At 39.6% G+C, this 25,586-nt stretch overlaps 1 protein-coding gene across 2 annotated transcripts in view; it reads right to left on the bottom strand.

Moving 5' to 3' along the window:
* ST8SIA6 (ST8 alpha-N-acetyl-neuraminide alpha-2,8-sialyltransferase 6) overlaps positions 1-25,586 on the bottom strand; it is a 51,190-nt gene that overhangs the window by 11,758 nt on the left and 13,846 nt on the right. For both annotated transcript variants that reach the window (XM_015853435.2, XM_015853434.2), the window contains 6 exons: positions 23,603-23,701; positions 17,907-17,993; positions 9,759-9,903; positions 5,892-6,004; positions 3,615-3,707; positions 45-517 (listed from right to left, as the gene is read on the bottom strand). In XM_015853435.2, the coding sequence (XP_015708921.1) occupies positions 49-517; positions 3,615-3,707; positions 5,892-6,004; positions 9,759-9,903; positions 17,907-17,993; positions 23,603-23,701 (1,006 nt within the window). In that variant the 3' untranslated portion in view covers positions 45-48. The remainder of the gene's footprint in view (positions 1-44; positions 518-3,614; positions 3,708-5,891; positions 6,005-9,758; positions 9,904-17,906; positions 17,994-23,602; positions 23,702-25,586) is intronic.

The following is a 25,586-nucleotide window of genomic DNA, read 5'->3' as shown; positions in this document are numbered from 1 at the left end:
AAGACTTAAATTAAGACATTTTATGTCATAGGAATGTGACCTACCTTTTTAGTCTGATTCGCATTTACCAAACTGCACCTTCAAAATGCCTTTGCCATGAAGCTGAAGGATCTGGTTGTATTCTTTGGGCATTGCATGGAAACCTGGTTTGGGCAGCTGGTTGTCATAATAGTGGTGGGTGATTGGTATCTTCTCTGTGGATTGTGAGAAAGGCCAGAAGCCGTAGATCTTCACATTCTCACACAGCTCAACAGCAGCACTGATGATCATAAAACCTGATGATAATCGGTAGGCTTTTACACCCTTAGTCCTCCAAAACCGGGCAAGACTTTTGAGATAGGTAGGGTGGAAAAATATTGCCTTTTGGGTTGTTTTGAACTCTTGCAGAGTGTGATAGACTTTAAAAGAAATAGCTGTGTTGCTTCTGAAGGAAAACGCTGGCAATAAAAGGAAAGCATCTCCATAGGCTGCAATGTTCCCCACAAACTCTGTCTTCTTTTTATTTAGTCTGCTGTATCTGCCAAGTACAATATTTTAGGAAAAGAGTGAATGGAATACAATATGATATAAATATATTACAAACCAAGACTGCATAAGAGTTGTATACTCTTCTGTACCAGTTCAGCCTGTCTACATTTCAAATTCACACTGATTTGCTATATCTTGTCACATGTGCTGCAAGGAAAAATCTGGCTGTTTTGTGTAATAAGAACACGTTACATATGATTGGTTTGACAATATAGGAGCTACTGGAGAAGAAATATTCACAGCTAATGAGACTAAGGCCAGTTTACAGAAGTGGTTGATTCAGAAAAAATTTGAAGGAGAATTCAAAAAACAAAAATAATACATTCTCTGCTTAAGAATACTTTCCTAATGGCATGTACTGCGTGTATCTGTGATAAGTGTTTCTTCCATCAACATGTATACAATAGCCCCTCTTCAAACCTTGGGTGTCTGCCTTGTGTAGAAATACTATTATGCATGTGAGCAGTCTTGAAGCATTAAAGATGAGTGAGTGCTCAAGTTTTGCAGGGTTTTAGTTGCTCTTGATGTGCTTTTAAAACAGCTGAAATATAGGTGTGTCTATTTATTTCCTTTGAGAACAAAGGGAACAGTGGTGCTCTAATTTCACAGGTGAAGAAGATTTATAGTCAGTTGGTTTGGCTCTCCAACAGTCAGCAAAGAGACATTTTTCTCATCATTGAATAATGCAGTGCTGAACTTTACAGAGCAATACAAGACACAAGGATACCTCTCAATTAATTTACTTCATAGAGCTTAGTTGTCTGAATCATCTGAACATATGGCACTTGCAGTTCCTTTGGGTTTCAAAACGCTGAGTCCTCTTTTTTTGGCAGCTGCCCATGTGAACAGTGCACTTTCACCTTTTACTGGCTACCAGAGACCACTGTTCACAAATGGCTCTATTTCCAGAAAATGGAAAAAGTATTTTCATTGCTCTTTGCAACCTGAACATGTTCAAACTCCAGTCTCATGCAGAACTTCAACACAGGGGACAGCAGCTACTGCTATTTCCACTCAAAAGTCTCTCACTGTAATTAGCAATTGCCCCTTCCACAACTGAACTCATGCAAAGAGAGAGACAACTGGTCTCAGTTTGAAGGGATTTAAACTTACAGTTGCAGCTTCTCAGAAAAATCCCATTACCAGCAGACTCTGAAACACAATGAATGAGGGACTCTCAGCCCCTCCTGCTCAACCTAGTCCCCTGTGCATCCAAGAGCCACGTAGTGAAAACAAGCAAGAGTCCTGAGCTTATTGCTAAGGGTGAATTTCTGGCCTCTCCTTCCAGAATTATCTTTGTTTCTACTCAGTGTAATATGTATAAAAAGCCTTGTCAGAATTGCATGTCAGAATTGTGATGTCTGTACTTCCTTCTTAGCTAGAAGCTGGAACTTCCTTTCACTTCAGGTGTTTCTGCTATAAGGTGTGGCGTAGCCCAGGTTCATTAGGATGCAGAAAAACTGTGCTTGTTTCCTGCAAGAGAGTCTGTTAACATTCTGGCTTGCCTGGGCCACCCTGAGTGAAGAGGACTTGTCTTGGGTTGATGTTTTGTTTGTTGCTGAGTGAGTAGTGTGCATCCAAGGCCAGGCCTGGTTGCTCTGCATGGAAGGGATTTTGCCATGATGGCACAGCATGGCATGGGGCAGGAGGCAGGATGAGCTGAGTTGGACTGCATGCAGTATGGGGGCCAAAGGTTGGATACACCTGGAGAGGTAACATCAAACTAACTCAGTACTGAAACAGAATTAGAGATCAAAGTGAATTAAGAAAGAACAGGACTTCTACATGAGAAAACAAAGTTAGCTCTGCTAACTGTGTGTTGCTTCCTTGTCCTCCTTGTCCTTTCCTCCTTCAAAAGCTTTAGAAGTCTTCTCTGAATACTTAAATAATCTTTTTTTTCTTCTTTCTTTTTTTTTTTTCCCCCCAAATCCTGAAGACCTCTTATAATCTGATGTCATCCTCACACAGGATTTCTTCACTAAGTCCTATTGACTTCAAGGTGGCTTCATCTGGCTAAAAAGTAATGAGTGTACCTGTGGCAGGGGACTGTGATTAAGGTCAGAGAAATCATGCACTAAGTCAGCAGTCACCAGCTGAGTCACTGGACACACTTTTCCTTCTCTGATTTTTGTGCACCTCCACGAACATTAATGAGCCAAATCTATTTTGTGACAAGCTCTAATTCATCTTAATTTAACTTAAAAAGGGCTGGGTAGCCATCAAAGCAGCTAACACTTATTGCAAGAGTTCAGTTTATATCCTGAAACAATGTCAAATGCCTATTAGTCATTTCTATGCTGACTGTACCTTTCCTTCTGCCACCTAAGAGAGGAAAAAAGAAAAAAAAAAACAAAGCAAGCTTTGCCTGATGTCTATTTGACAAATACTGATACAACAGACAATGACAGTATCACAGTAAGATCAGTAAGCAGTAAATAACATGCCACGACAGTCCTTTTCATAGATAAGCTGCAGCTCCAGACTGCTGAAGATGTCTGAAGATGTTGGATTAGTCAGGCTGGCCTTATTAGATTTTCTTTTCATCAGGGAAGTAAAAAAACTACTGAGAAAAAAAAGAGTGAGCAGTGTGGAATGAAAAAACAGATTGCAGAGGTTGGGCGGCCATTTAGGAAATATCCTTCATCAGAACAGCTCTTTAGCATATTAACTAGGATCATCGGTTTACAGTCCTACTGATAGAGCTGGACGCACATTTCCAAGCTTTCCTAATTTATTACTGTAATTCCTTTCTTACATTATGGGGTCATAAAGGTCATGGAAGGAAAGGAAGCAGCTTGGACTTGCTATCATCAGTTTTACTCAGTCATAAAGTTTAGACTGGTGCCAACCAAGTAACTTGCTAATCTGGGTACTGCTGATTCCTTTCTGCTAAAAAAAGAAAAAGCCAAGCTCAATAGATTTCCATTTAGAATGGTACATATTTTACATGGGAACTAAAGCTCATTAATGAAGTAATCAGTATGCACTGCTTGCTGTATTGTTATCTCAATGGATTTTTAACAAAGTCTAAACACGTCAAGCAATTATGTAATATTGCACAGAAGCAGCATTTCAGTATTACTTACTTCTGAGCTATGATACTTGGATTAACCGTCACAAGGTTTGTTTTATTGCCGACATCTTTGCTAATGTTTCCCACTGTTGGAGGAAGGTTACACCTGAAATTAAGAAACATTTATTTAAGCAGATGCTTCACAGTATTTATTTGCAGATTCCTCTGTTGTGCAATGACATGTTAATGCAGCTCCCAGGAACCCCTAAGTACTTTACAAATATTAAATAAGGCTTACAGCACTAGCACTTTTGGTAAAAATAATAATAATAATGATCTACTGTACAGATGGTTAAAATAGGGCATAGGGAGCTCATTTTCATAAATCATCTCACAGATCAGAGGCACAGTTAAAATCCTGTAAAGAGACAGTCTATGAATGCCCTATGTTAGCTGCCTGGAAATACTGCACCTCTTGCCTAAACAATGCATTTAATCTGCAAAGTTTTCTATTATTCTTGGTCTAAAAAGGCTGATTGATACCAAACCCTCAGCTGGCACAGCAATGCTGATGGCTGTTTCATAAGATAATAGCAGGACTTGCCCCACTGCAGAAAGAATGGTCACACATTTATGTTTAGCGTGTTAGTATACAGAATTCTCACTTTATTAAGCTCAGTTATCAAATTGGAAAGATTTTTTAAAATTATTTAAAAACCTTGTATATTACTCAAAGACAGGAAAGGAAACAGAGTCAACGAGGCCATGCGATTGGGCATCGTTGAATTATTTTGGTTAGTGTTTCCTGGCAGAAACAACAATCTCTTGCTTGCACTGAAAGAATGGTCCAAATTTTGCTCTGAATTTGCCTGTTTTTCTCCACATTCTACAGAGGGAGCTGAAGAGACAGGATGAGGCTGTGAACAACCTGATCTAACCATAACTGTCATAGAAAAGCTTGGGGTGGAAGGGACCGCAAACGCCATCCAGTTCCAACTCTCTGCTGTAGACAGGATTGCCACCCACCAGATGAGGCTGTCCAGGGCCCGATCCAGGCTGGCCTTGAGTGCCTCCAGAGATGGGGCATCCACAACTCTAGGCAGCTGTGCCAGTGCCTCAGCACCCTCCAAGTAAAAAATTTCCACATATATAACCTAAATCTCCCCTCCTTTAGTTTAAGTCACTACCCCTTGTCCTCTCGCTATCAGACCACGTAAAAAGGAGATCTCTCTCCAACTTCTAAACTCCTCTCAATTTCTGCATGGCCACAGTGAGGTTTCCCCTGAGCCTTCCCCAAGCTAAACAAGCCCAGTTCCCTCAACCTTTCTTCATAGGAGAGGTGCTCCAGCCCTCTGAGTAGGGCTGCAGTACTCCAGATGGTGCTCCACAAGGGACAGAGTAAAGGAGGACAATCCCCTCCCTCTCCCTGCTGGCCACCCCTCTTATGATGCAGCACAGGATACAGTCGGCCTTCTGGGCTGCCAGCACACACCACTGGCACACATCAAGCTTTACATCCACCAGAACCCCCAGGTCTTTCTCTGCAGGGCTGCTCTCAATGAGTTCTCACCAAGTCTGCATGCATATCTGGGATTGCCTTAGCCCAAGTGCAACACCCTGCACTTGGCCTTGTAGAACCTCATTAGGTTCTCACTCTGGGCCTTTCCAGTTTCCTCTGGATGGCATTCCTTCCTTCTGTCGTGTCAACTGCACCACCCAGCTTGGTGTCATCCACAAACTTAGAGAGCACTTGAACCCACTGGGTGTTGATCATACCTGCTCACTGCAGTGCAGTTGGACTAGATGGTGTTTAAAGGTCACAGTTCCCTTCCAACTCAAGTGATTCTATGACTAAATGAAAAAATATTTATAAAGATGCTCACAGATGGTAAGACAAATAATCAGGCAGTTAAGTAACTGCATTAGCGACCCAACCTGTGACTAGGTAAACCCATTGGCAAAAGTAAAGATGGAATTTAACAACAGACTTGTTTTAATTTCAGAGACTTTTACTTACTGTCTACTCCTTATTAAAAAAAAAAAAAAAAAAGAGAAGAAGAAAGAAAGAAAAAGATTTTTCCTTAAGAGTGTTGATTGGAAAGAAACATCACTTTCTCAGATAATCAAGTTTCACACTACTGGCAAGGTATCCTTGTAATTTTGGATTATATATATATATATGTAATCCCTTCTTTACTAAGGAAACAGTCCTTCAATCTATAAAGCTGGAGGAGTACCCTTTGAGAGGTAGATCTCTCCTCACTGCTATGAACTGGCATTGGCATGCTTCCACACCTGCCAAGCTCGAAGAAATGCCCAACAGCCTTCAGAGAGATGAAGCGGCTCTTACCTAAACACAAAGTCAGAACGATCGATTTCTGCTCCACAGCTGGAATTTTTCAGAATGCCTCCATTTCCAACCACTGCGCAGTTCTTGAAAGGATAAACTGAAAGAGGAGAGGACTGCAAGCAAATAAAAAGACACGGTGCATGCTTAATAAATTTCCTGAATGTTTCTTTGTGCCTTCGGTCATTTGTCCTTGAAGCTTTAATCTTGTAAATCCCAGTGAAAGCATTCACCATTTAGCAGACAGCACTGCCAGGCTCAGACGGCCAAAGGACAAAAATAGTCACCAACAGACTGAAAACCACTACTTCTGTCTTCAGAATTTTGATGGTATAGCATCAGACCAGTAAAATGGGATGATATAATTTACATTTGTGTAATGATAAAAAAACTAGCACTGGATTGAATCTTTGAAAAGCTGAGGAACTGGCTCCTGCTGAACATAGCTTACATTCTCCCATTTTCCTTCACATTTAAACAGACTGGGAATTGTCACATTGTCATCATCTGTGTCAGCTAATAGAAGGTAACCTTGCAAATGCTTATGACTTTGTCATCACTCAATTATATTTGAAGTAAAATGATGAATTTAGTGGAACTTTAAGGTGCTACAATGGATAAGCACTTGCCCTGGCTTAAGTCACAGTGAATTTGACTGCTAAGTGAAGCAGTTACTGCTTCTGGCTGTTCATCTTCTCTGTTTCCCTTCTTGTTATAGGTTGCTGTCTTGCCCTGGGGAACCTGAATGAGACCTTAGTGCATCCACTTGTGAATGAGCACAGATCACAGCTTAGCAAATTAATGTAAACTGTTGTTTAATGCTGTTGATATTAATTTAGTTGGTTATCATCCTAGAGTCTCCAAAACTTCTCATAGATCTCATTCAGTCCCCCCTGCTACAGGAGCACAGACATTCAGCAGGGCTACTTTGAATGCAGAAACTGAATCCACATGTAAAAGTGAGTCAAAACTTGCTTACACAAAGCATTATCCCTCCTCATATTCTCATCAATTTGCTCATGGAAAAAAAAAAAAAAATGAAAAAAAGAAAAGAAAAAAGAAAAAAAAAAGAAAAAAAGCATAAAGGGAAACTGTTATCAACAAGGTAAAAAGAGCAGGGAAAACGGCAGATGTCACGTTGCCTGGCAACATATCATTAACCACATTCAAGTATCTTGTTTAATTCTGAAAAGACAGTAGGAGAACACACAGGACAGAACTGTGGCTAGCCCAGCAAACATACATTAAGAGATCCTGCCCTTTTTCTTTCATTTTGAACCACTGTCACCTCTTCCATTTCTTTAGTGATTCACAACAGCATAAGAAAAGACCAGGCTCGTCACACAAATCAGAATTGGATAGGACATCCTGTCTTTGAATCCCAGAGCAGTTTCTCCATGCTGAGACACTGGCCCATGGGGAGGAAGAGAATTTCTCCATATTCTTAAAGTAGAGTTGCCACCTCATCCATTGTTTTCTTCATTATCATTCCAGAACATTGCTGTAATTGTGCTGGCATATGATAATGGGACACTCCATACAAATTTCTGTCCCAGACTGCCAGCACTTGACATCATCTGGATCTTGGGATAACTGATCATTGCCCAGGTCAATATTGTATATCACCTCCAGCCCAGCTAATCCCCGCAGGTACTAGATACATTTCTCTGTGGTCATCCATTTGCTTGGGAAATGTACCATGTCTTCCTTAGGGTGAAGGTTTGAGTCCCTTTTCCGATTGCTCTGTTAATGACTCCTTACCTAGAAAGAGATCTCAGCTGCTCGGCTTTTATACCCACTCAGACCAGGCTACTGGCCCCATTATTCCAGCATTGGAGCAGCCAGGTGACAACATGATCTTCTGGATGACAGGTCAGGTCTTTTCATGTTTCACCCACAGTAAGGGGTCAGACATTTTTGTTCCCTTCATGAATGCTGATTCTTTCTCCTCCTGTCTTTATGCTGGCCCTGCTTCATCATCTCCCATCCTTATTTTAGTAGGGGTTTATTTCCTTACTAAATGAGTTGACTTTTGCAGCCATTAATTTGCCTTTTATATAGGGGCAACTGATAGTGGTTCTCTAGTTGAACTACAAGGCCTGTCACAGGGGATGGAGCAGTAGCTGGGCTCCAGATACCTCTTTCCCTTTAGGGTGCTGTAAAGCATTGAACAGGTCTCAGTAAAAATGGGCCAGGACCCAGCACACTGCAGTGATTCTTGTCTCTCTAGGACTGCCATGGCAACAGCTGACCTCTTCCAAATTTTTCAGGATTCTGCAGTTGTTCAGAGGTGAAATTCCAAAACACTGGGGGTGTCCACTGCTTTAGGTACCCACCCATATCAGCCCCCACTCTCTGCCACTTATAACTATTTAGCCTCAGGGCAGACCTCTGGAGGATGTTCATAGTTTTTTAACCTTAAACAAAACCTGAAATACATTATGTAGGCATAGCACTAGGAGCATACTGATTTGAACATTACCACTTGTCTCCACCATAGCCTGGCTCCCTGAAGAGACCGAGTAAAGAGTGAAATTATTAATAGTTTCCAATATATGGTTTCCAAAGTATGAAGATTACAGAAATATCAAATACAAATATCAGATTAGTTTTGCAGCCAGCGTTACAGAAAAATGATAACCTTAGTCCAGCCCCCAGAGATGGCAAACAGTGCAACAGGGATTATATATAGCAAGTAATATGGTTCCATGAAAAAACTCTGACAGATCTCCAAAAATAATAAAAAAAAAACCATTGTGACCAGCAACTCTTAGATTACTGTAAAGCTTGTTACAATTTTGTTTTAACAAGCTCTCATCAGATCTATTGTCATCTCAACCCTTTGAGCTTCACATTGGTAGCCAAACCAATGTGACTGCTGAAATTTAATCCAGCGAGTAGCTCAACACCACATAGTTATTTATTCACTTTTCCCCAGGTAGAATAAGGAGAGGACTAGAAACAAAATAGAACTCAGGGGTTGAGATAAGAACTATTCAGAAAAACAGAAAAAGAAAATAAAAATAAAAATGCAACAATAACTATACATATATACAATCACCCACCAACCAATGCTCCACTACCAACATAAGGTCTCACCACTTGCCAGCCAACACACAGCCAGTCCACAAGCAACAACAACCCCCGAAGCCAGCTCTGCACCCATGCTATGGAAAAATCCCTGGCCTAATTCCATCCACCTCTTCGGGCTCTGTCCCACCCCCCTCTGCCGCACCATAAAGGCAGCGGCTCTTCCTCACTGAGTGGCCCAGCTCAGCTCTCTTACCACTCAGAAACAGCCAAAGCAGCAGTGCAACATTAACAGTCTCAGCTGAAACCAGGACACCTTTGTCTGGTTTCTAGATCTTAAATCTCTGCTAAAAGACCCTGGCTACAAAATCTAAATCCTTTGCTCAGTCTGTCTTTCTGGCTGCAAAAACTTCATCTCACCATCAGATTTATCCACAAAACAGCCTCCACAAGTGACAAGCCTTAGCCTTCAGGAGAAACAGCATGGGAATACCAGGAATATGAAATATAGCTCTAAACTGAAATGTATTTTAAAATAAGAATGAAAAAAAATAAGCAACCTTCCTCATTTCTTCAGCCCTGAATTCAGCTGACTGCCAAGACAGGCAGCAGCAGCTCGGGTTTTGTAGTAACTCTACCTGCAACCAGATCTGTGCTGTGCTGTTCATGCCTATACCACTGGCAAAGGAAGGCTAAAAAAAGAAGTCACACAAAGTGAATGAGGAAAAGCATATGGGGCAAAGGGGTTCTTCCAGAGAAATAAGAGAAAGCAGCAATATTACTATTCCAAAGTATATAAGATATTGCAATTGTAATAGCAGGAAAGGATACAGTTCTTACCGCAGGAAGCATTCTAAAAATGTCTTCTGTGATGTGGATGGTCTTTCTACTGTCCACTTCGTAACTCATGTTACTTCCCAGTGGGGTGTTGTTTTGAGAAGCAATAAAATTGTTAACTGCATTACAGCAGGAAGCTAATTCTGACCTGAAAAAAACACACACAAACCAAACATACTCAAAGACAGGCAAATAAATAGCAATGAGTTAGTAAAGAGTTAGATGAATGAAAACCATTTCTATCCAACCAAACACCAAAAGCTGGTATAAGCACTCTATAAGAATGTTGTTCCCCTTCACTTACTCTGTAAAGCAAGCCCAATTTCACAGCAAATAATCAGAAACTAATCAATTCAAGAGAACTTTCTCTTGAATGGCAATTATTTAAAGCAGTAATTCCTGTAAGCTAAGTGTATTTCACAACTTGGTTTTTGGCATCATTTGAATAAAGTTTGTTTGTTGTTTTGTTTGTTATTTCAAACAACAAATGTCTGCAGATTACTAACAACCAGGGAAAATCCTTATTTTCCCAACAGTCGTTCAGGTGTTTGTCTGCCTTGGGTATTTGCAGTTATCAGTTCACATGAGCTGTTGTAATGAAGACAAAAAATGATTGTGAAATTTCACAGTGAAAATATTTTCAAGACAGTTTAAAGAACCTATGAAATACCTGCAATATACCAGCAAAATTTAAAGGATTCAGTCACAAACAGTGAGGAGATATTTTATCTATGCTTACTTACACAATCCTTTATAAAGGGCAAGAAATTACCTTACATTACTGCACTAGGGGTTCTAGAACAGTGAGTTTCTCCAGGCTTCTGCCAATACAAGACAATAGCATCAAAGTGCGACAAGGCATATTAAGAGTTATTGCAATCTTTTGGAAAAGAGTGATTAAATATATCTGAAACAGAATGTGGTGAAGGGATATGCCACACTGGCGAGTCATTGAACTCTTCATAAATGAAGTACGTCATATATGCCTAAGACAATGAAATGCAAGGTTGAACCTGAAACTGGGGCTGAATACTCAAAAAGTGTAATAGATTTTCCAAACTAAACATTTGGAAAGAGTCAACCATATGATTTAGCAGAGGGTTGTTAGAGTGAGGGTACTATGGTTAGGCTGTGAAAGGACTTGATGATCTTCGAGGTCTTTACCAACCTGGGTAATTCTATGATTCTAATTCTATAAAAACATAACAAAATCGAATCCAAAATTAATGTTCCCTTAGGAAATTCTTCAGTCTTTAGGAAAGTATGGCGTCTGCAAAATAATTAACAGGTTCATCCATTTCCCCACAGTGTCACCTATTTCCATCTCTTGACCAAGCCCTTTTCTTTTCTGAAATGGAACTAAGTCTCTGATTTTACCTATGGTCTATTAAACATGAAGCAAATGTAATCTTAAATCAGACAATAATCTCAGAGTTCTATGTTTTTGTTCATGTATACTGGAATGGAAGATTTCAGAGAACACAGCGGAGTTATCGATCTGTTTAGCGTTAGGAAAGCTATTGATTATGTGGTGGTGTGAGCTTATGTAAGCATAAATTGACCTTGTAGGGTATTTCATTTGTGTTTCAACTACGTTTTGTTGCAGCGCACAGATGTGTTAAGCAATATGGTTACATATGTTTGTGTAACATACTAAAAATTGTTCCTTTCAAGTAAGAGTAGGATCTCCCAACCTCCAAGAATGCTTCACACCCTTTTCAGAAGTGATAATAAAGCAGGCAGATGGTAATAGAGTTTGAATGAAATAAAAAGTGGGAGAGTAAATTACAGGACTAGGAAAATGGGTTGATTTCAACTGTTTCTTTCAAGATCTAGGGTTCTTTTGAGTTTTCTTCTTTTTAAATGAAAGCTTACAAATATACCGGTAGGAGTGAAATGTGCCGGCTAAGTTGTGGTGCAACATCTGGATTTTTAAAACCCATTTTATACCCAGTAGTTTCCCTTTCTCTTCATTTTCAGTAAGGAGGGAGGGCAGAGCCTACAGCTATCACAGTACAAGACTCCTCGTGCAGAACTGTTGTATTACTTTGTCAGGCTTCAAGCTATGCAAGATAGCCCAGAAACACAGTGCCCAGAGGCTTATTTGAAACAGTGTCTGCTCAGCCTTTCTCCATATCCACCCTCCCTTCCTCCCCAGCCATTCTGAGGGCTTTTTTGGCTATTTGCTAGCTTCCAGCAAAAACACAAGTTGCATCTATTTGAAACTCCCCAAATTAGAATAAATCATACTTAGAAGTCTGTAAAGCAAAGGGATATGGAGGTGTAAAAAACAATTACACCCTATTGGGCTCTGCATCGCTTGCACCCGATTGGGCTCTGTAATTTGTTGCACTAATGAAACATTTCTTTTAAGTGGAGAACCTTTGAAGAATACTAATACAATAATTAATATTCAAGTTACCTAGGGAACCTGAGACTCTACTGACTGCAGTTAGGAGAGCCTTTGCAGAAGAAGCCACCCAACACAGCTTTTTGTCTGGAGCTTTAAGAACAGCACTTCCAGGCAGCTGTGCGATTTTCTCTATTGGTCTCCCTTTTTCATGCAAAGTCATTATCAGCCCTCTCCTCATTACTGATTGTTATGATCATTACAGAAACACTGTGAGTCTTCAGCCCCCAAAGAATTAGCAAAGATTTCAATCAACATAGAACAAGTGATTGTAAGAAAGTGACGAAAGAAAGAGCCGAGGAGATGAAAGGAATCACAATGAGAAGTACTGGAAACAGTACTTAGAGAACAAATAGGTGGTTGTAAGTCCATTAAATAATAATTCATTTCTGTAACTTTTCGGCACAGTTTTCTCCTGCACAGTATCACAAGTGTTAAATCAATCTCATCACAACTTCCAAATAAGTGGACTGCTATCTTCTCTGAGGTACAGACAGCCCAGCTGCGCTCCAGAATACTTCTAGAAGTCCATAAACGTTTTGTTAGTGTCTCTATCATTCACCTTACAACTTCTGTTGCCTCCAAGTCTACAAAAACATATATGTATGTAAACATCCTACCCTGTTAACTGTGAAAAGCAGTGGTTAGCCCCATCAGAACTCTGAAATCAGACACAAAACCCTATAACGCATTCATTTTAGAGAACAGTGATCTCTCTGCTGTCACTGAACCAAATTTTCAGATAGTAAAGCTGAAATATTCATGGCCAGGCATTATGCATCAGTTGACAGGATATATCTATCTAATCAGGTGTGACACAAAGAGAACTACTAACCACTTAGAGAAGGAAATTCATTGATAATGGAGTTGCTTGGAGCTTTGAAAAAGATAACACAGTAGGGGAAAAATGGAGACGGACACTGTGCAAGTATTAAAAAGTACAAAATATTGCTCTAAGTCAGGCATGTCCAACCCTAGGACCATGGACTGCATGCGGCCCCTGACTCAGCAATGACCACACACTGGTGTGTGATTGCACTGGGCTGAAACCAGGACAAGGGGAGGGCACAGCGCAGTGCTAACTCAAGTTATAGCAAATCACTGTACACATTTTGATAGATCAGCTAAACAGCCCTGGGAATAGTGAAAAATATGCAGCCATGCTTTCTGTTTTGATAAAAGAATTTGAGAACAGGTTTCAAGATTGCAAAAGAAATCATAAGTTACATGTGACTTTTCAAATTGGACGTGTTGGAGAAAGATATTCAACTGAAACTTTCAATCTCGTCCCTTTACTGGAATTTTATAAGCCCTCTCATAACAAAGGAAGATATCCTTCACATCACAGTCATGCCTTATTCATGTCATTGCTTTCTGGCAGTACTTATATTTGCAAACAACTATTTTGAAGGGTGAAGCACAGAAAGAGTAAAATTTAATCAAAAATCACTAACACCTTGAGAACTCACTAAGAATGGCAACCACTGCCATCAAACCAGCCTGATGCATTAGTTTCACAAAAACAAGGTCAAATATCCCACTAGTTTTGTATTTTTGTTCCTTTCTTTATGTTTCAATAAAAAAAAAAAATTAGAAGAATATGTTTTGTTACGTATGTACATTAACTGTATTATATATTTTGTATACAGCCAAAGTCAATTTCTCTTCAATCAAAGTGTCCCAAGCAAGCCAAAAGGTTAACCATCCGTTTTCTAAGTAGTAGGTATTCAACAAACATCTGTACAAATGAATGCTTGTTTGCAAAAAGAATATCATGTCACTCCTGCTATATAGCATTTGCACATTATCCACACCAGCAATGCTTACACAGTCATATCTATTTGTGGATCTTCAGCTGTACTCAGTCAGGAATTGACCACATAGAATAGATAACCAAACACAAAGTAAGAATGTCAATTATGTAAAGCCTGATGCTAAGGGTATTTCACACCATGGTTTTAATATCATTTGAGTAAAGGACAAAGTGTTTCAAGCAACAAATGTCAGTAGATTACTAATAATGGAAGAAAATGTGTGTTTTTTTTCCCCCAATACCTTGTTTTAGTTGTCACCACACTTGGGTACCTGCAATTTGGTAATTTAAATATTTCTTTATGTGTCAGTAGCATGTATATAAATGCTGAAGAATTTCCCTAAAATACTTACTAGGATGCCATTTACACCATTAAACTAACAGCATTGCTAGGTATATATAATACACCACCTTTTCTAGCATCCATTGTTAGGTTAGACAGGAGCTCCTTAACAGCAGCTGACAATTTTATAGGGCATTCTGGATCTTAACTGGATTGTGGGAACAATGAACCATGAGTTCCCATGGGTTCCACTGAGGGCAACCCAAATCTAGCAGTACTGATACCAGCATTTCAGATACTGAATTAACTGTAGGTCTGAGAGCCAACAGAGGCTGGACAAAATCCACCACAGAAGAGAGGTATTAAAGGTATTAAAGAGGAAATAACTGTTTGTACTTGCTTTATGATTCTCTTTGACTTTGAGAAATGCATGGGTAAATGGCACACAGTTGCCAAGAACCACTGAGCACTGCCAGATAGCAGTGAAGTCCAGTGCATGTGAGTATACATGCTGTAGCAGCTCACTAGACAACATTTAGAAAGAAGGAAAGACAGCTCTCTGACAACAAAAAGAGAGTCCACACAGCTGCATGGCAGAGCTGAGCTAGGCAGCGGAGGGTCAACCTAGAATCCTGCGCTCTGCTTTTTGTACAGTGCCGTAGCACAAACACTGTGGCTTGTGCATTCCAGGGCTCTCAGCTCCATCCCTTCTGCCAGTACATAAAGGCAAGTATTTCTATCCTGAACTGCACTTCTAGTTCATACTCTGTTTTGTGGGTTTTTGTTTTGTTTTGTTTGCTTTGTGGTTCTTTGTTTTTTTGTTTTTTGGCTTGGATCTGTTGGGAGTTTGGTTTATAAGGAGAAATGATGTGTACTCATTGGCAAACATCACTGACTTCTAGGAACACAAGAGTTTCTGCATTGGATCTCACATTCATGTCACTACTCCTGTGATAGTAGCCAACAGCAAAAGCTGCAGAGGAAAACACAAGAAAGCTGCTTTGAGAAATTCACTACCCCTGGGGAGCTTCTTTTGAACCTTATAAATTAGAGGTTAGTTAATGCCCCTGAGCATAAAACATTAAGTCCCTTATAAATATTCAAATCTCTTCTTTAAAATTTCACCATAGTACTGAAATGTTCTGCAACTGACACCACGCCTGAGAAGCATGTAAGTGTACACTCCATTTAACAGATGGGCAAACAGGGAAAGAAGTCAAGCAGCTTCTCTGCAGTCTAGTCAGCAGGCAGATTTCTACTGGCATCGCAGGTGTATAATGTGACAGGCAGCTTCACACTCTCCTCCTGAAGGTGGACAGTTGTATTACCCAGTTCCTGCTGTACAGCCCCTTTGAGATTAATTTCCTCTTCTGCAAAATGTGTGTGTTTATCTACCCACTTAATGAGATTTTTAGAATTGAGTAATCTGTATGTTATACAATTATTATGCATTACCGAAACTAGACAAAGTTAGAAAAAGGACGAGATGCACTGCTAAGGGATTATTAAATCATTAATTTCACCGCATTTCTAGAAGCTCTGCTCCCCATAGAGCTCTGTTAGTGCAACACTTCTCAGCTAGAGAGCCTTTTAAATCTAGTTCCAGGCTCATGTGCTTAAGTCTGATAAACACATCCGGGAGTGCAATGAGAATGGAGTATATTCTGATTTAGTCAGTATATTTTATAATGAATTTCCTTTGCTTTATTTTTTTTCTTCTTCAAATCTCATACTGACCAACTGCTGGGGACTGGAAGCCTTGAAAGTCTCCAGTATGGACTGGGAGTGAGAGCAATTGTAAAGGTTTAATATCCTGTTTCCAGAAAATGAGTCAGAGAGAACCAAAAAAAAGAAAGAAGGAAAAGACTTATGCACTGATAATCATCAACTACACCTGAAACATCGAAGCACCAGTCCTTGGTCCTATCGACAGAACATTGGAATGACGTCAAAGCAGGTCAAATTTCATAGATTGTCTTCAGTACTCCAATACTGTACGAGTTATTATATATAAACTGGTTAGTACTCTAGCAAGTTTAGATGTAAAATAGCTTCGAAACCCTAACAGTAGAACCTTCAAATGTCAAAAGAGTAACAGAGTTTGTCCAGCTTGTGCTGAACCATGAGTTGCAAAAGATGCTTTTCACTTGGTGTCAGAGCTAAGTTAAAGCTAGCAAGCTCACCTCAGTGTAAATACAGCCCACATTTTCTAGATGGCTCAGTGCCCCCCACAGTTTGCTCTTATGTACAATTCCAGTCCAATTACTGGTTGTATAAGCCACCTTGGCCACTTATGACCCAAACTCCTTGCCAGAAGGCAAAAAGAGAGCAGAAGAAATAGGAAGCATCTTTAACTAAAAGTCCGACAGTCTTATATGAGACTTCAGACAGAAAGTGTCGTGCTCTGTTCTCATAGGCCTGGAAGATGTAGAAGTTGCTCCAGCAGAAGGAAGACTGTGGAAGCAAAAAATGAGAAAGAAGCCAATCTGGAAGACGGAGTGGTTGCTCTGACACTGACTCATTTATCTAGCAGAGACAAAGCAGCAAATTGCTCTTATGTGGTGCCTGGTCCATTCAGAAGGAAGAGAAGTTAAAAAAGAATAAACAGGAAAACAAAAATGTAACTTTAGCAAACAAAAGTCAGTTCATCTCTTTTCAACTCTGTACAGAACAACTGCCTATTCTGACACAGAACAGACTGCTTCAGCAGTTCCTCATCGTGCTTCAATATCTCTGTGCTCAGCTGAAGCCTGCCTGAGTTAACTGCAAGTTTCATAAACCTTAACTCTTTGTAATATACCACTGATAAACAGCAAAAGTAGCAATTTATGTTGCATGAAAAGCCTTATTTGAGCCATTCCCCACAAACAAACAACTTCTTCCACCAGTGTCACAAGCTGAGCACGTAGATTTTGTTTTCAATGCAAGTCATTTCTAAAGAGTTGGAAGGTAGGAGAGCTCACTCATTTTTAATGATCTTGACAGAATCTTAACTCTAATCCATGTGATAATGTAATTCAGGAGAGTATTTCCCCCAGAGAAAATACAGTTGGCACAGGGAAGCTGTTCTCCTAACACAGCACGATGCATTTCCAAATGAGTGGGGAAGCTTTTCAGAGGCCACTGTCCCTACTGAGCACGTACTTACATGACACCCCGAACAAGGAGAGATTTAGTCATGTGCTTACATGCACGAGGACCATGACACAGCCAAACTAATGAGTGCCTAGGGCACTTCTGCAGTAGAAGAAATAGTCCAGGGGTGAGAAACACACTGCTTCATTACACAGCCTTTTACCAGAGTGCCAGTTCAGATGGATAACATCGCATTCACTTTCTTTAATACCACAGGATTTGAGTCAGCGATAGTTTTAATCCATTCTAGATAAGTGAGTTAATCATTCATTATAGTGGAGACAGGTAAAATTTCTTTATTTTTATAGATCTTTTATCTTACCCCATTTGCACAGCTCAATTCAAATAAACAAGAAGAGCCCCAGCATCAAAAGAATAATGGAAATTTATAGCCTCAAATGCAGTCTGAAAGCTACACCAAATTATCTTTTTAAAACGGAAGATCTACACATATTGCTTGTTAGACTAATCCAGGGTAAACAGTTTTCCGAATGAGACAACTAAAATTACCTGAATTTTGCTGATTCTTCTGGTCTCCTTACCCAGGTGCAGTTCTGCAGTTTTTTGACTACGTGAAGATAATAATCTTCTGTATACCTAAAAGAGGCAATGACATCAAAAACTAGAATATATATGTATGTATATTTAGAAACGGCCTCTAAAACATTCAAATGATGCATGTATTAATAATAATGTGCACGGTGCATATATAATAGTTTGCTTTTGGAACTCCATGACCTATTTTATTTCTGTAATTTGTAACAGTACGGCCCCTGTTTAATTAGCATGACCTATTAAATACTGTTTCTTAACAGCGATGGCCTAAGAAACTTTTCACTCACTTTCAAGCGCTGTTGTTTCAAACTTAATTGTTCAGCCATGCATACCTTGATGGTTTGGACTTCTCAAAAACTGTCATGTCTGCAAAAGTCCAAAATACAAAACCTCTGTTTCTTGTATTTGTTGTTTCTAACTTCAAAAACGTTTTGATGTGTGGTTCTTGCAAATCAAGACTAAAGTTATGGTTTTATTCCACTCACCTCATACAGTCCCCAAAGCTCAATTCGTCATCTTATACTGTAAACCAGCATTTGCAGACATAAGTTTTCCTTCAAACTATATCTTCCAAACAATCTGTTTTACCCTACTGAGCACCAGCAGGGTACATGTAAACAAAGAGTTTTCTGCTTTTTTAACAGATCAAGAGATCTACATTTGTGCACATGTGAAATACTGCCAAAAGAACAGAGACACTTTTTCCTTGTTAGATTCAACGTTAACAGTTCCCCCATTTGTGCTTGGTTCCCAATACAGCTTCTTGAAAACAACAACTCTGACTGAAAAGGATGATTGGGTAGATAGAAAGAAGAGACAACGTGGATGTAATTGCTACAAGCTCAAGGAGAGTCACGTTTCCAATAAATACTTGCTTTTTCTGACTTAAGCAAAAACAGCTTAGTGCTGGCCACAAACCAAATGATCATGATTTTGCTTAAACTTAAAAGAGTATATGTTGAACTACCTTAACAAAAAAGGCTGGGAAGGCATGAAACTTCATTGTTTTTTAAATGGGAGTGTGAGAACTGTTGGAAAGGAAAACCAAAAGGCAATGGTGGCTTGCAGCAGAAAGGCACTCAGCGCTCTGAAAGCTTTCTTCAGTTTCTGTATTCAGCGTGTTTAGTACCACAGCTTTATAGTAAACATTTGAGGAAATAGATCCCTACTTACTGTTTATTTATCAGCTCCATAAAGCTCTTGCTACTGTTGATGTTAACCAGTTTATCTACCCTACAGTAAAATTTATTTGCATTTCCTCATAGAAACAGGTTATTTTTACAAGAATCCTGCATTAGAATTGGCCATTGGCTCAAGGCTGCACTTGTGACACTTTTCACTTTATAAAACATAAACATATATTTATACATAAATATATGTTAAACATATATACATAAACATAAATATATATTTAAACATATAAAAACTCATGCGAGAACCACATCACAGGGTACAAACTAATTTTTCCGAGCCCTTTTTCCTTTGAAGGGAGGAGTAAGGAATAGGCCAAAGAGCAGAGTACAACTGATCTCACGGCACCTGCAGCCGTTCTGACCCAGTGCAGCGCATCTCTTTGCCTTCCAGCTCAGCTCCACATCTGTTCTCTTTCTCATGCCATGACTGGTACTTTACACAACTTCATCCCATTCCTTCCTGTTTTACTATCTTTTGCCCTGCTCAAATGCCTTCATAGACCACTTATAATTCACTACCATAGTAAAAACAACAACAAAACCACAAAAACAACAGAACCCCACAAACAAATAAATAAATAAATAAATTTAAAAAAAGGAATCCAGAATTTGTTTTAAAAATATACATATATGTAAATAAAGCACACACCATACATATATCATTCTTCTTTGGTGTGTTTCACTGTATCAGGAAAGATTCCATAAAACTCCATAGACAGAATAAAGTGGTGAGAGTGGAGAAACTGGGAACAAGAGCTTCCTATCGGGTAGCTGCCTGCTGCTCTGTTCTGCTGGCAGCCTTGCAGCTGCAGACAGGGAAATGGAACCACTTTCTTACTGAAGCTGCTACCCAAACAGGCTCCTGTCTGTGGGGTCAGACAAATGCCAGCAGCAGCACAGGGCAGGACAGACAGCACATGCAGCAGGGGAGAGAGGGACAGAAGCACAGGATCAGGACAGCCTAATGTTGAATCACCCATCTGGTTTTACTCCTTAAGGCTAAACAATAAATGAATGTTAGATGCTGGTGTTTAGGGGGAAAAAAAAAATAAATAAATAACAGGATATGAAAAGTTATTTATACTATCATTATCTAGGAGAAAAAAATATATAGAGAGAGAAAAAGCAAATTCTAGCCTAAAGATATTGATAAGATGAACATCAGAGTCAGAAATGAAAAGTTACCAGAAAGATATACCACTGACTGACAAGTTATTAGCAAGTTGCAGAGAAACATTTGGTGAGAAGAAAAATAAGTGTCTTGCACACTGTTAGCATTAAGGCCCCTCAAAAAGCATAGGCACTCACTGTCAGAAGCTGTGAGGGCTTTTAGTACGTATACCATAAGCTGTGTACCTGCACGTAGGGCAACACCATGTGCTAGAATGCAAGAACACTGCTGCCCTTCCACTGGTGTCAGCTGGGTGGAATCCCTCTCAGAGGTGGGCAAGGGCTCGACTGTTCACCTGGAAGCCACAGCTCCCAGGTCTGTACAAGGGGGAACACTCCTCTACTCACCCTGTGCCTTTGGTTGTGTTCCTCCTGTGACCTACAGACACCAATTCCTGCCAGATTCCACTTCTGCTCAGCACCACAAGCATCACAGATACCTCAGCAGCAAACAGTGGGGACAGGAACTCAGCAAGGCCGTTACAGCCACCCGTCCCAGCATAAGGCTTCCATCCTGCCAGTTCCATGGGGAAATCTACTTGAACTCAGGAAGTATTCCCACAGATTTTTATTTATTTATTTAAGACTCAAAATGTAGCTCTGGGATTTTCTGCAGCTGGGTTTACAGCCCCAAAAGCTTAGTTTTCTTTTCAGAAAGCCTGTTTTACCATTTCCTGCTCGGAAGGAGCCTCAGGGACTCGCTCCAATGGAATCAATCCAGAAAGGCCATCAAGACATCATTCCATAGCTCTGCTGTAACCTAGACAATCCTCTTCTCCGCTGTTTCATTTTAAAGAGCTGGAACAATACATACATTTCCAGTGGCGCCCAGGAGCTAACAATACATATTCACTGATGCTAAAATAACTCTATTACTAAGATTAAAAAAAGCTCAGGTGAATTGAGCTATAACAATATGTGGACAAGACAGTAATTACAGTGCTGAGAATAGGGAAAGAAACATGTTTGGTCCTGTTTTTGTCTGCCACCTGCATCCTAAACATTAAAATAATTTGCTGCTGTAGGAAACTGACTTATACTGCATGAGCCTCGGTGGCAAATAACACTTGGAAGGGTTTTATGCCTATGGTAATTGTAAGGTATGTATTGACTATCTATATTAACTGCTGTGGCTAAAGTGCAATTATTATGCATAGCTGAGGCACTGATGAAGTATCTTCTAATTTTGGCAGATAACTAAAGGACAACATCGGGGATAGAAGCGGTGGATTGTAGGGAGACAATAAGTAAAACATCAGAGCAGAGATGGATGCAGCTCCACTGGTTATTGCTGGAACTATACTTGAAAAAAAACAAAACCACAACACTTGAATTAGAAGGAAAATTGAACTGCAGGTAAGAAAAAGGGAGATTTTCCTCCTCGGCGGCTTCTGTTCAAGGAAGAAACAAATAAAAACAGCAGAAGGAAAAGCCAGAGAATTGGAGGCTCTCTTGTGATTTTAGACACTTTAATACTACAAAAACAACTATCAGTTTTTAAAGCCCTCGGGAGACCATACACAGAGCTCACTCTAGAATAAAAATAAAAAGGTGCCAGCAGAACTCAGCATTTCAGGCTCTTTAACACCACCAGCACAAACCTGTTGTACTTAAATAGCATTTTTCACTATCAAATCATCTGACAGGCGTACAGCTAGTAAGTTTTTCTGATCCTGGCCAATTTAAGAGGCCAGAGAGTCCAGAATGTCCCTGTAATGTAAAGTATTTATACACCATGCTTGTGGTCACACATTAAAAAAGCAGCAAAGATTCCAGCAGCTCCTCTCAGTGAAGGGCAGTGAGCTGCAATATTCACAGTACAGAGCAGTCCTTTGCTCCTTCATTCCAAATACCAATTTCTCTTCCCACCTACCCAGTTCATCTTCTGCCTCATTTAATGGCTCAGCTCCTTTTCTGCTAGCCATAAAATAAAGGTCTGACACTACCTTGTTTCTCCTACAAGCAGCTTCAAAATATTCTGGATGTGAAAAGCAAGTCAACATTCCTGCAACCTCTACAACTTTATAATACATGGGATAAATAACAGCATTTATACTGCCATAGCCGGATTTTGGAGGCATCACAGTGACTGGTTGTCCTTCTTTTGGTACTAAATGTATACTTCAGCCATATTCTTTGACCTCTGTTTCAGCTCTTACTAGCAGTGTAACACTAGAATGGTGGCCTACCATCTTTCACAAGAGCTAAAAATTCAATGATAGTGTTGCTGATGAGAAGGAATAATGGTGGGAGGAGACATTTATAGAGGAGAAAAAAAAAATTGAAACAGTAAAGATAGAAGCTGGGAAAAGGGTGACTTAAAAACAGGTGGAAGGTCTTAAAACACAATGAGAAAGTGAGGAGGGGCAGAAAAGTCAGGAGGAGCTTTAAAAATCACAATTTAAATGTTCTTTAATGTTAAGGAAATTTTGACTTCGACAGTCCTTTGAATGGAGAAAAGCATGTAATTATTTTTAGCAGAGTTTCTGCTTCTCATTCCATTCCTCTTCTCTTCATAAATGGAGTAAAAAATAGCTTCCAGTTTTAAAGATATTATAGCACTTAATTAATTTTAAGCTGGCACTTGGCCCTAACGGGATGCTCTTCTTACTTACGTTACATATATTGCTGCATCCATATAGGCAAGATGTTATACGTCGGAAGCAATGGGCTGCATCTCCAACTTGTACTTTACTAAGCAGGAGGACATTGAGCAGAGCCTCTAGCAAAGACTTTTTTTCCACGTCAGGAAAAGGCAGAACAGCAAGTTGAAACCAGAAATGGATTTGGGGTGGAGAATTTTTGATACATCTAACTGAATAATTAGCTTCCTGTGATCTAGTTATTGCAATAATGAGCGCAATTACTCAGAAAGTTTTTATACTAGTACATTTCTATACTTACCCTACTGAACACAAAGTAAAAAGCCATTAACTGATGTTGCTGGTAGAAGGAGTGCTTGCCAGTCAGGAAGAGGACAGTTAAGGCTAAAATTATTTCTCACAGATTCTTGTCTACTTTTTTGTAAATATCTCAGAATAAAACATTGCTAATTGGGAATGAAAAAACTTGTTAACTTATGATTTTTATTTTTCTTTTTAAAATCCAGCCTAGAATAAATCTAACAGACGTGAAAGAAAAAATGCAAGCGAGCAATGGTTGAACAACTTGAATTTGTTCTTGTGTAGTTCCACATTACCATCATTAAGAATGACGTAAAAGAAGCAGATGACCTGTACATCTTTTATTTAAACCAAACAAAGCAGAAAGCATATAGCAAGAACCTACCTTTTCTTCTTGTTCGACGATGACAAAATGTTGTCCTGAATTGCCTTACATTTTGGGTCCAGTTCAACCTGGTGAATTCCATCTTTATGAGCAGATGTTCTGTTATAAAAGGTGGAGAGGGGAAAAAAAGCAACATACTTTTAAAAAGAGTATATTCTGGCAGAGCTGCTGCATTTTCTTCGCTGTAACAATAAGATGAATAACTGTTGATTTAGCTGAAAGCATTACCAAAGGAATTTTATTCACTTCTACTGTGAAGCTCTTGTATAAAGGGAGGCTGTGCTGCTTGTGACTACAACATATTTGATTCTTTAAAGAAACTCTGTTTTATAGAGTGAATTGCATGTTCTGCTTTATGTGGTAATCAGAAAAACGTAATTTAAAAATAAACAAAACACAAAGCCTCTTGAACATTACAAAGATATTTAGAATATTCATATTTAAAACATTCTAGCAGTTGTGATTTCTAATGCTGCTGATGAAATGCAACAGTCACAACCAGTGTAATAGGAAGCCTCTCAGGTGCGGTTCATCTTTTTACTTGGACTTTAACTCATTGACTTGAGATTATTACTTACTTCCTTGTTTACTCTTTATTTACATAGTGAGAATAAATGCTTGTAAAAGGAACCAATGCACGTGCCAGACAGTGATCATTAACTCCCATTGCCTTGTATTCACCAAAACCACGTGTGGCCCTTGTGCTCTGGCAGCTCTGGTAAAATGTTGAGCTATAAACTAGCAAATGACTGAAATACCAAGCTTTTACACACCATGTTCACCATGTATCTAGGTTTAATCACATACAATGTCCCCCTTCTTTCATCAAACATCTATTGACCGTACTGTCACTTATCATTGTCATGGTTTTGTAATGTTGCTGTCAATATTCCACATCATAACATCATGTGCAGTATGGCTCATTAAAAGGTTCATACTTCAGTTCCATGGAATAACAATGTCCCGAATACTCAGCTCTCAGAAGAAAACTTGACGCTATTATTCCACGGAACTGAAGTATGAACCTTTTAATGAGCCATACTGCACATGATGTTATGATGTGGAATATTGACAACAACATTACAAAACCATGTCATTCATGAAGATCGTTCCTCCATCATTTCTATGTTCACTGTTCCTCACCACATCCACACCACACCTGCCTCACTACTTACAGAGCACTTGGACACTGTGGCCTGTTTCCCAAACCAGAACTAGAAATGCAGGAGATGCAGACACTCACATTCATGCCTGGGTGTGAGCTACAGCACAGTTCCTAAATGGTCTTCCCGCTTCAAACCACAACACAGATTGCTTCTGCATCATCATTCTTTAACTAACAAGGAACAAAACTTATCACCTCCACCCACTAATACTACATATCTACAAGATGTTTGTTTGTCGGCTCCATAAAGCTCTCGCTACTGTTGGAGTTGACCAGTTTATCTACCCTACAGTAAAATTTATTTGCATTTCCTCATAGAAACAGGTTTTTTTTACAAGGATCCTGCATTAGAATTAGCCTTTGGCTCAAGGTTACACTTGTGACAACTTTAACTTTACTACCAGATATATAAAACTCGTAAAGGGAACCGCATCATGGGGTACAAACTAATTTTTCTGAGGCCTTTTTCCATTGAAGGGAGGAGTAAGGAATAGGCCAAAGAGCAGAGTACAACTTTATCTCACGGCACCTGCAGCCATTTTGACCCAGTACAGCGCATCTCTCTGCCTTCCAGCTCAGCTCCACATCTGTTCTCTTTCTCACGTCACAACTGGTACTTTATACAACCCCACCCTGTTCCACCCTGTTTTACCAGCTTTTTCCCCGCTCAAATGCCTTCACAGGCCACATAACTCGCTACCATGGCAAAAATAAAATAAAAATAAATCCAGAATTTGTTTTAAAATTCTTCTTAAAATTTTTCTCCTTAAAAGTGCTCCTGAGGTCCAGGAGGAACCTCTGGTGTTCCAGATTGTGACC

The sequence above is a fragment of the Coturnix japonica genome, chromosome 2 (assembly GCF_001577835.2).
Source record: "Coturnix japonica isolate 7356 chromosome 2, Coturnix japonica 2.1, whole genome shotgun sequence".
Lineage (NCBI taxonomy): Eukaryota > Metazoa > Chordata > Aves > Galliformes > Phasianidae > Coturnix > Coturnix japonica.
The sequence above is the reverse complement of the archived record's forward strand: the minus strand, read 5'-3'. Positions and strand labels throughout refer to the sequence as shown.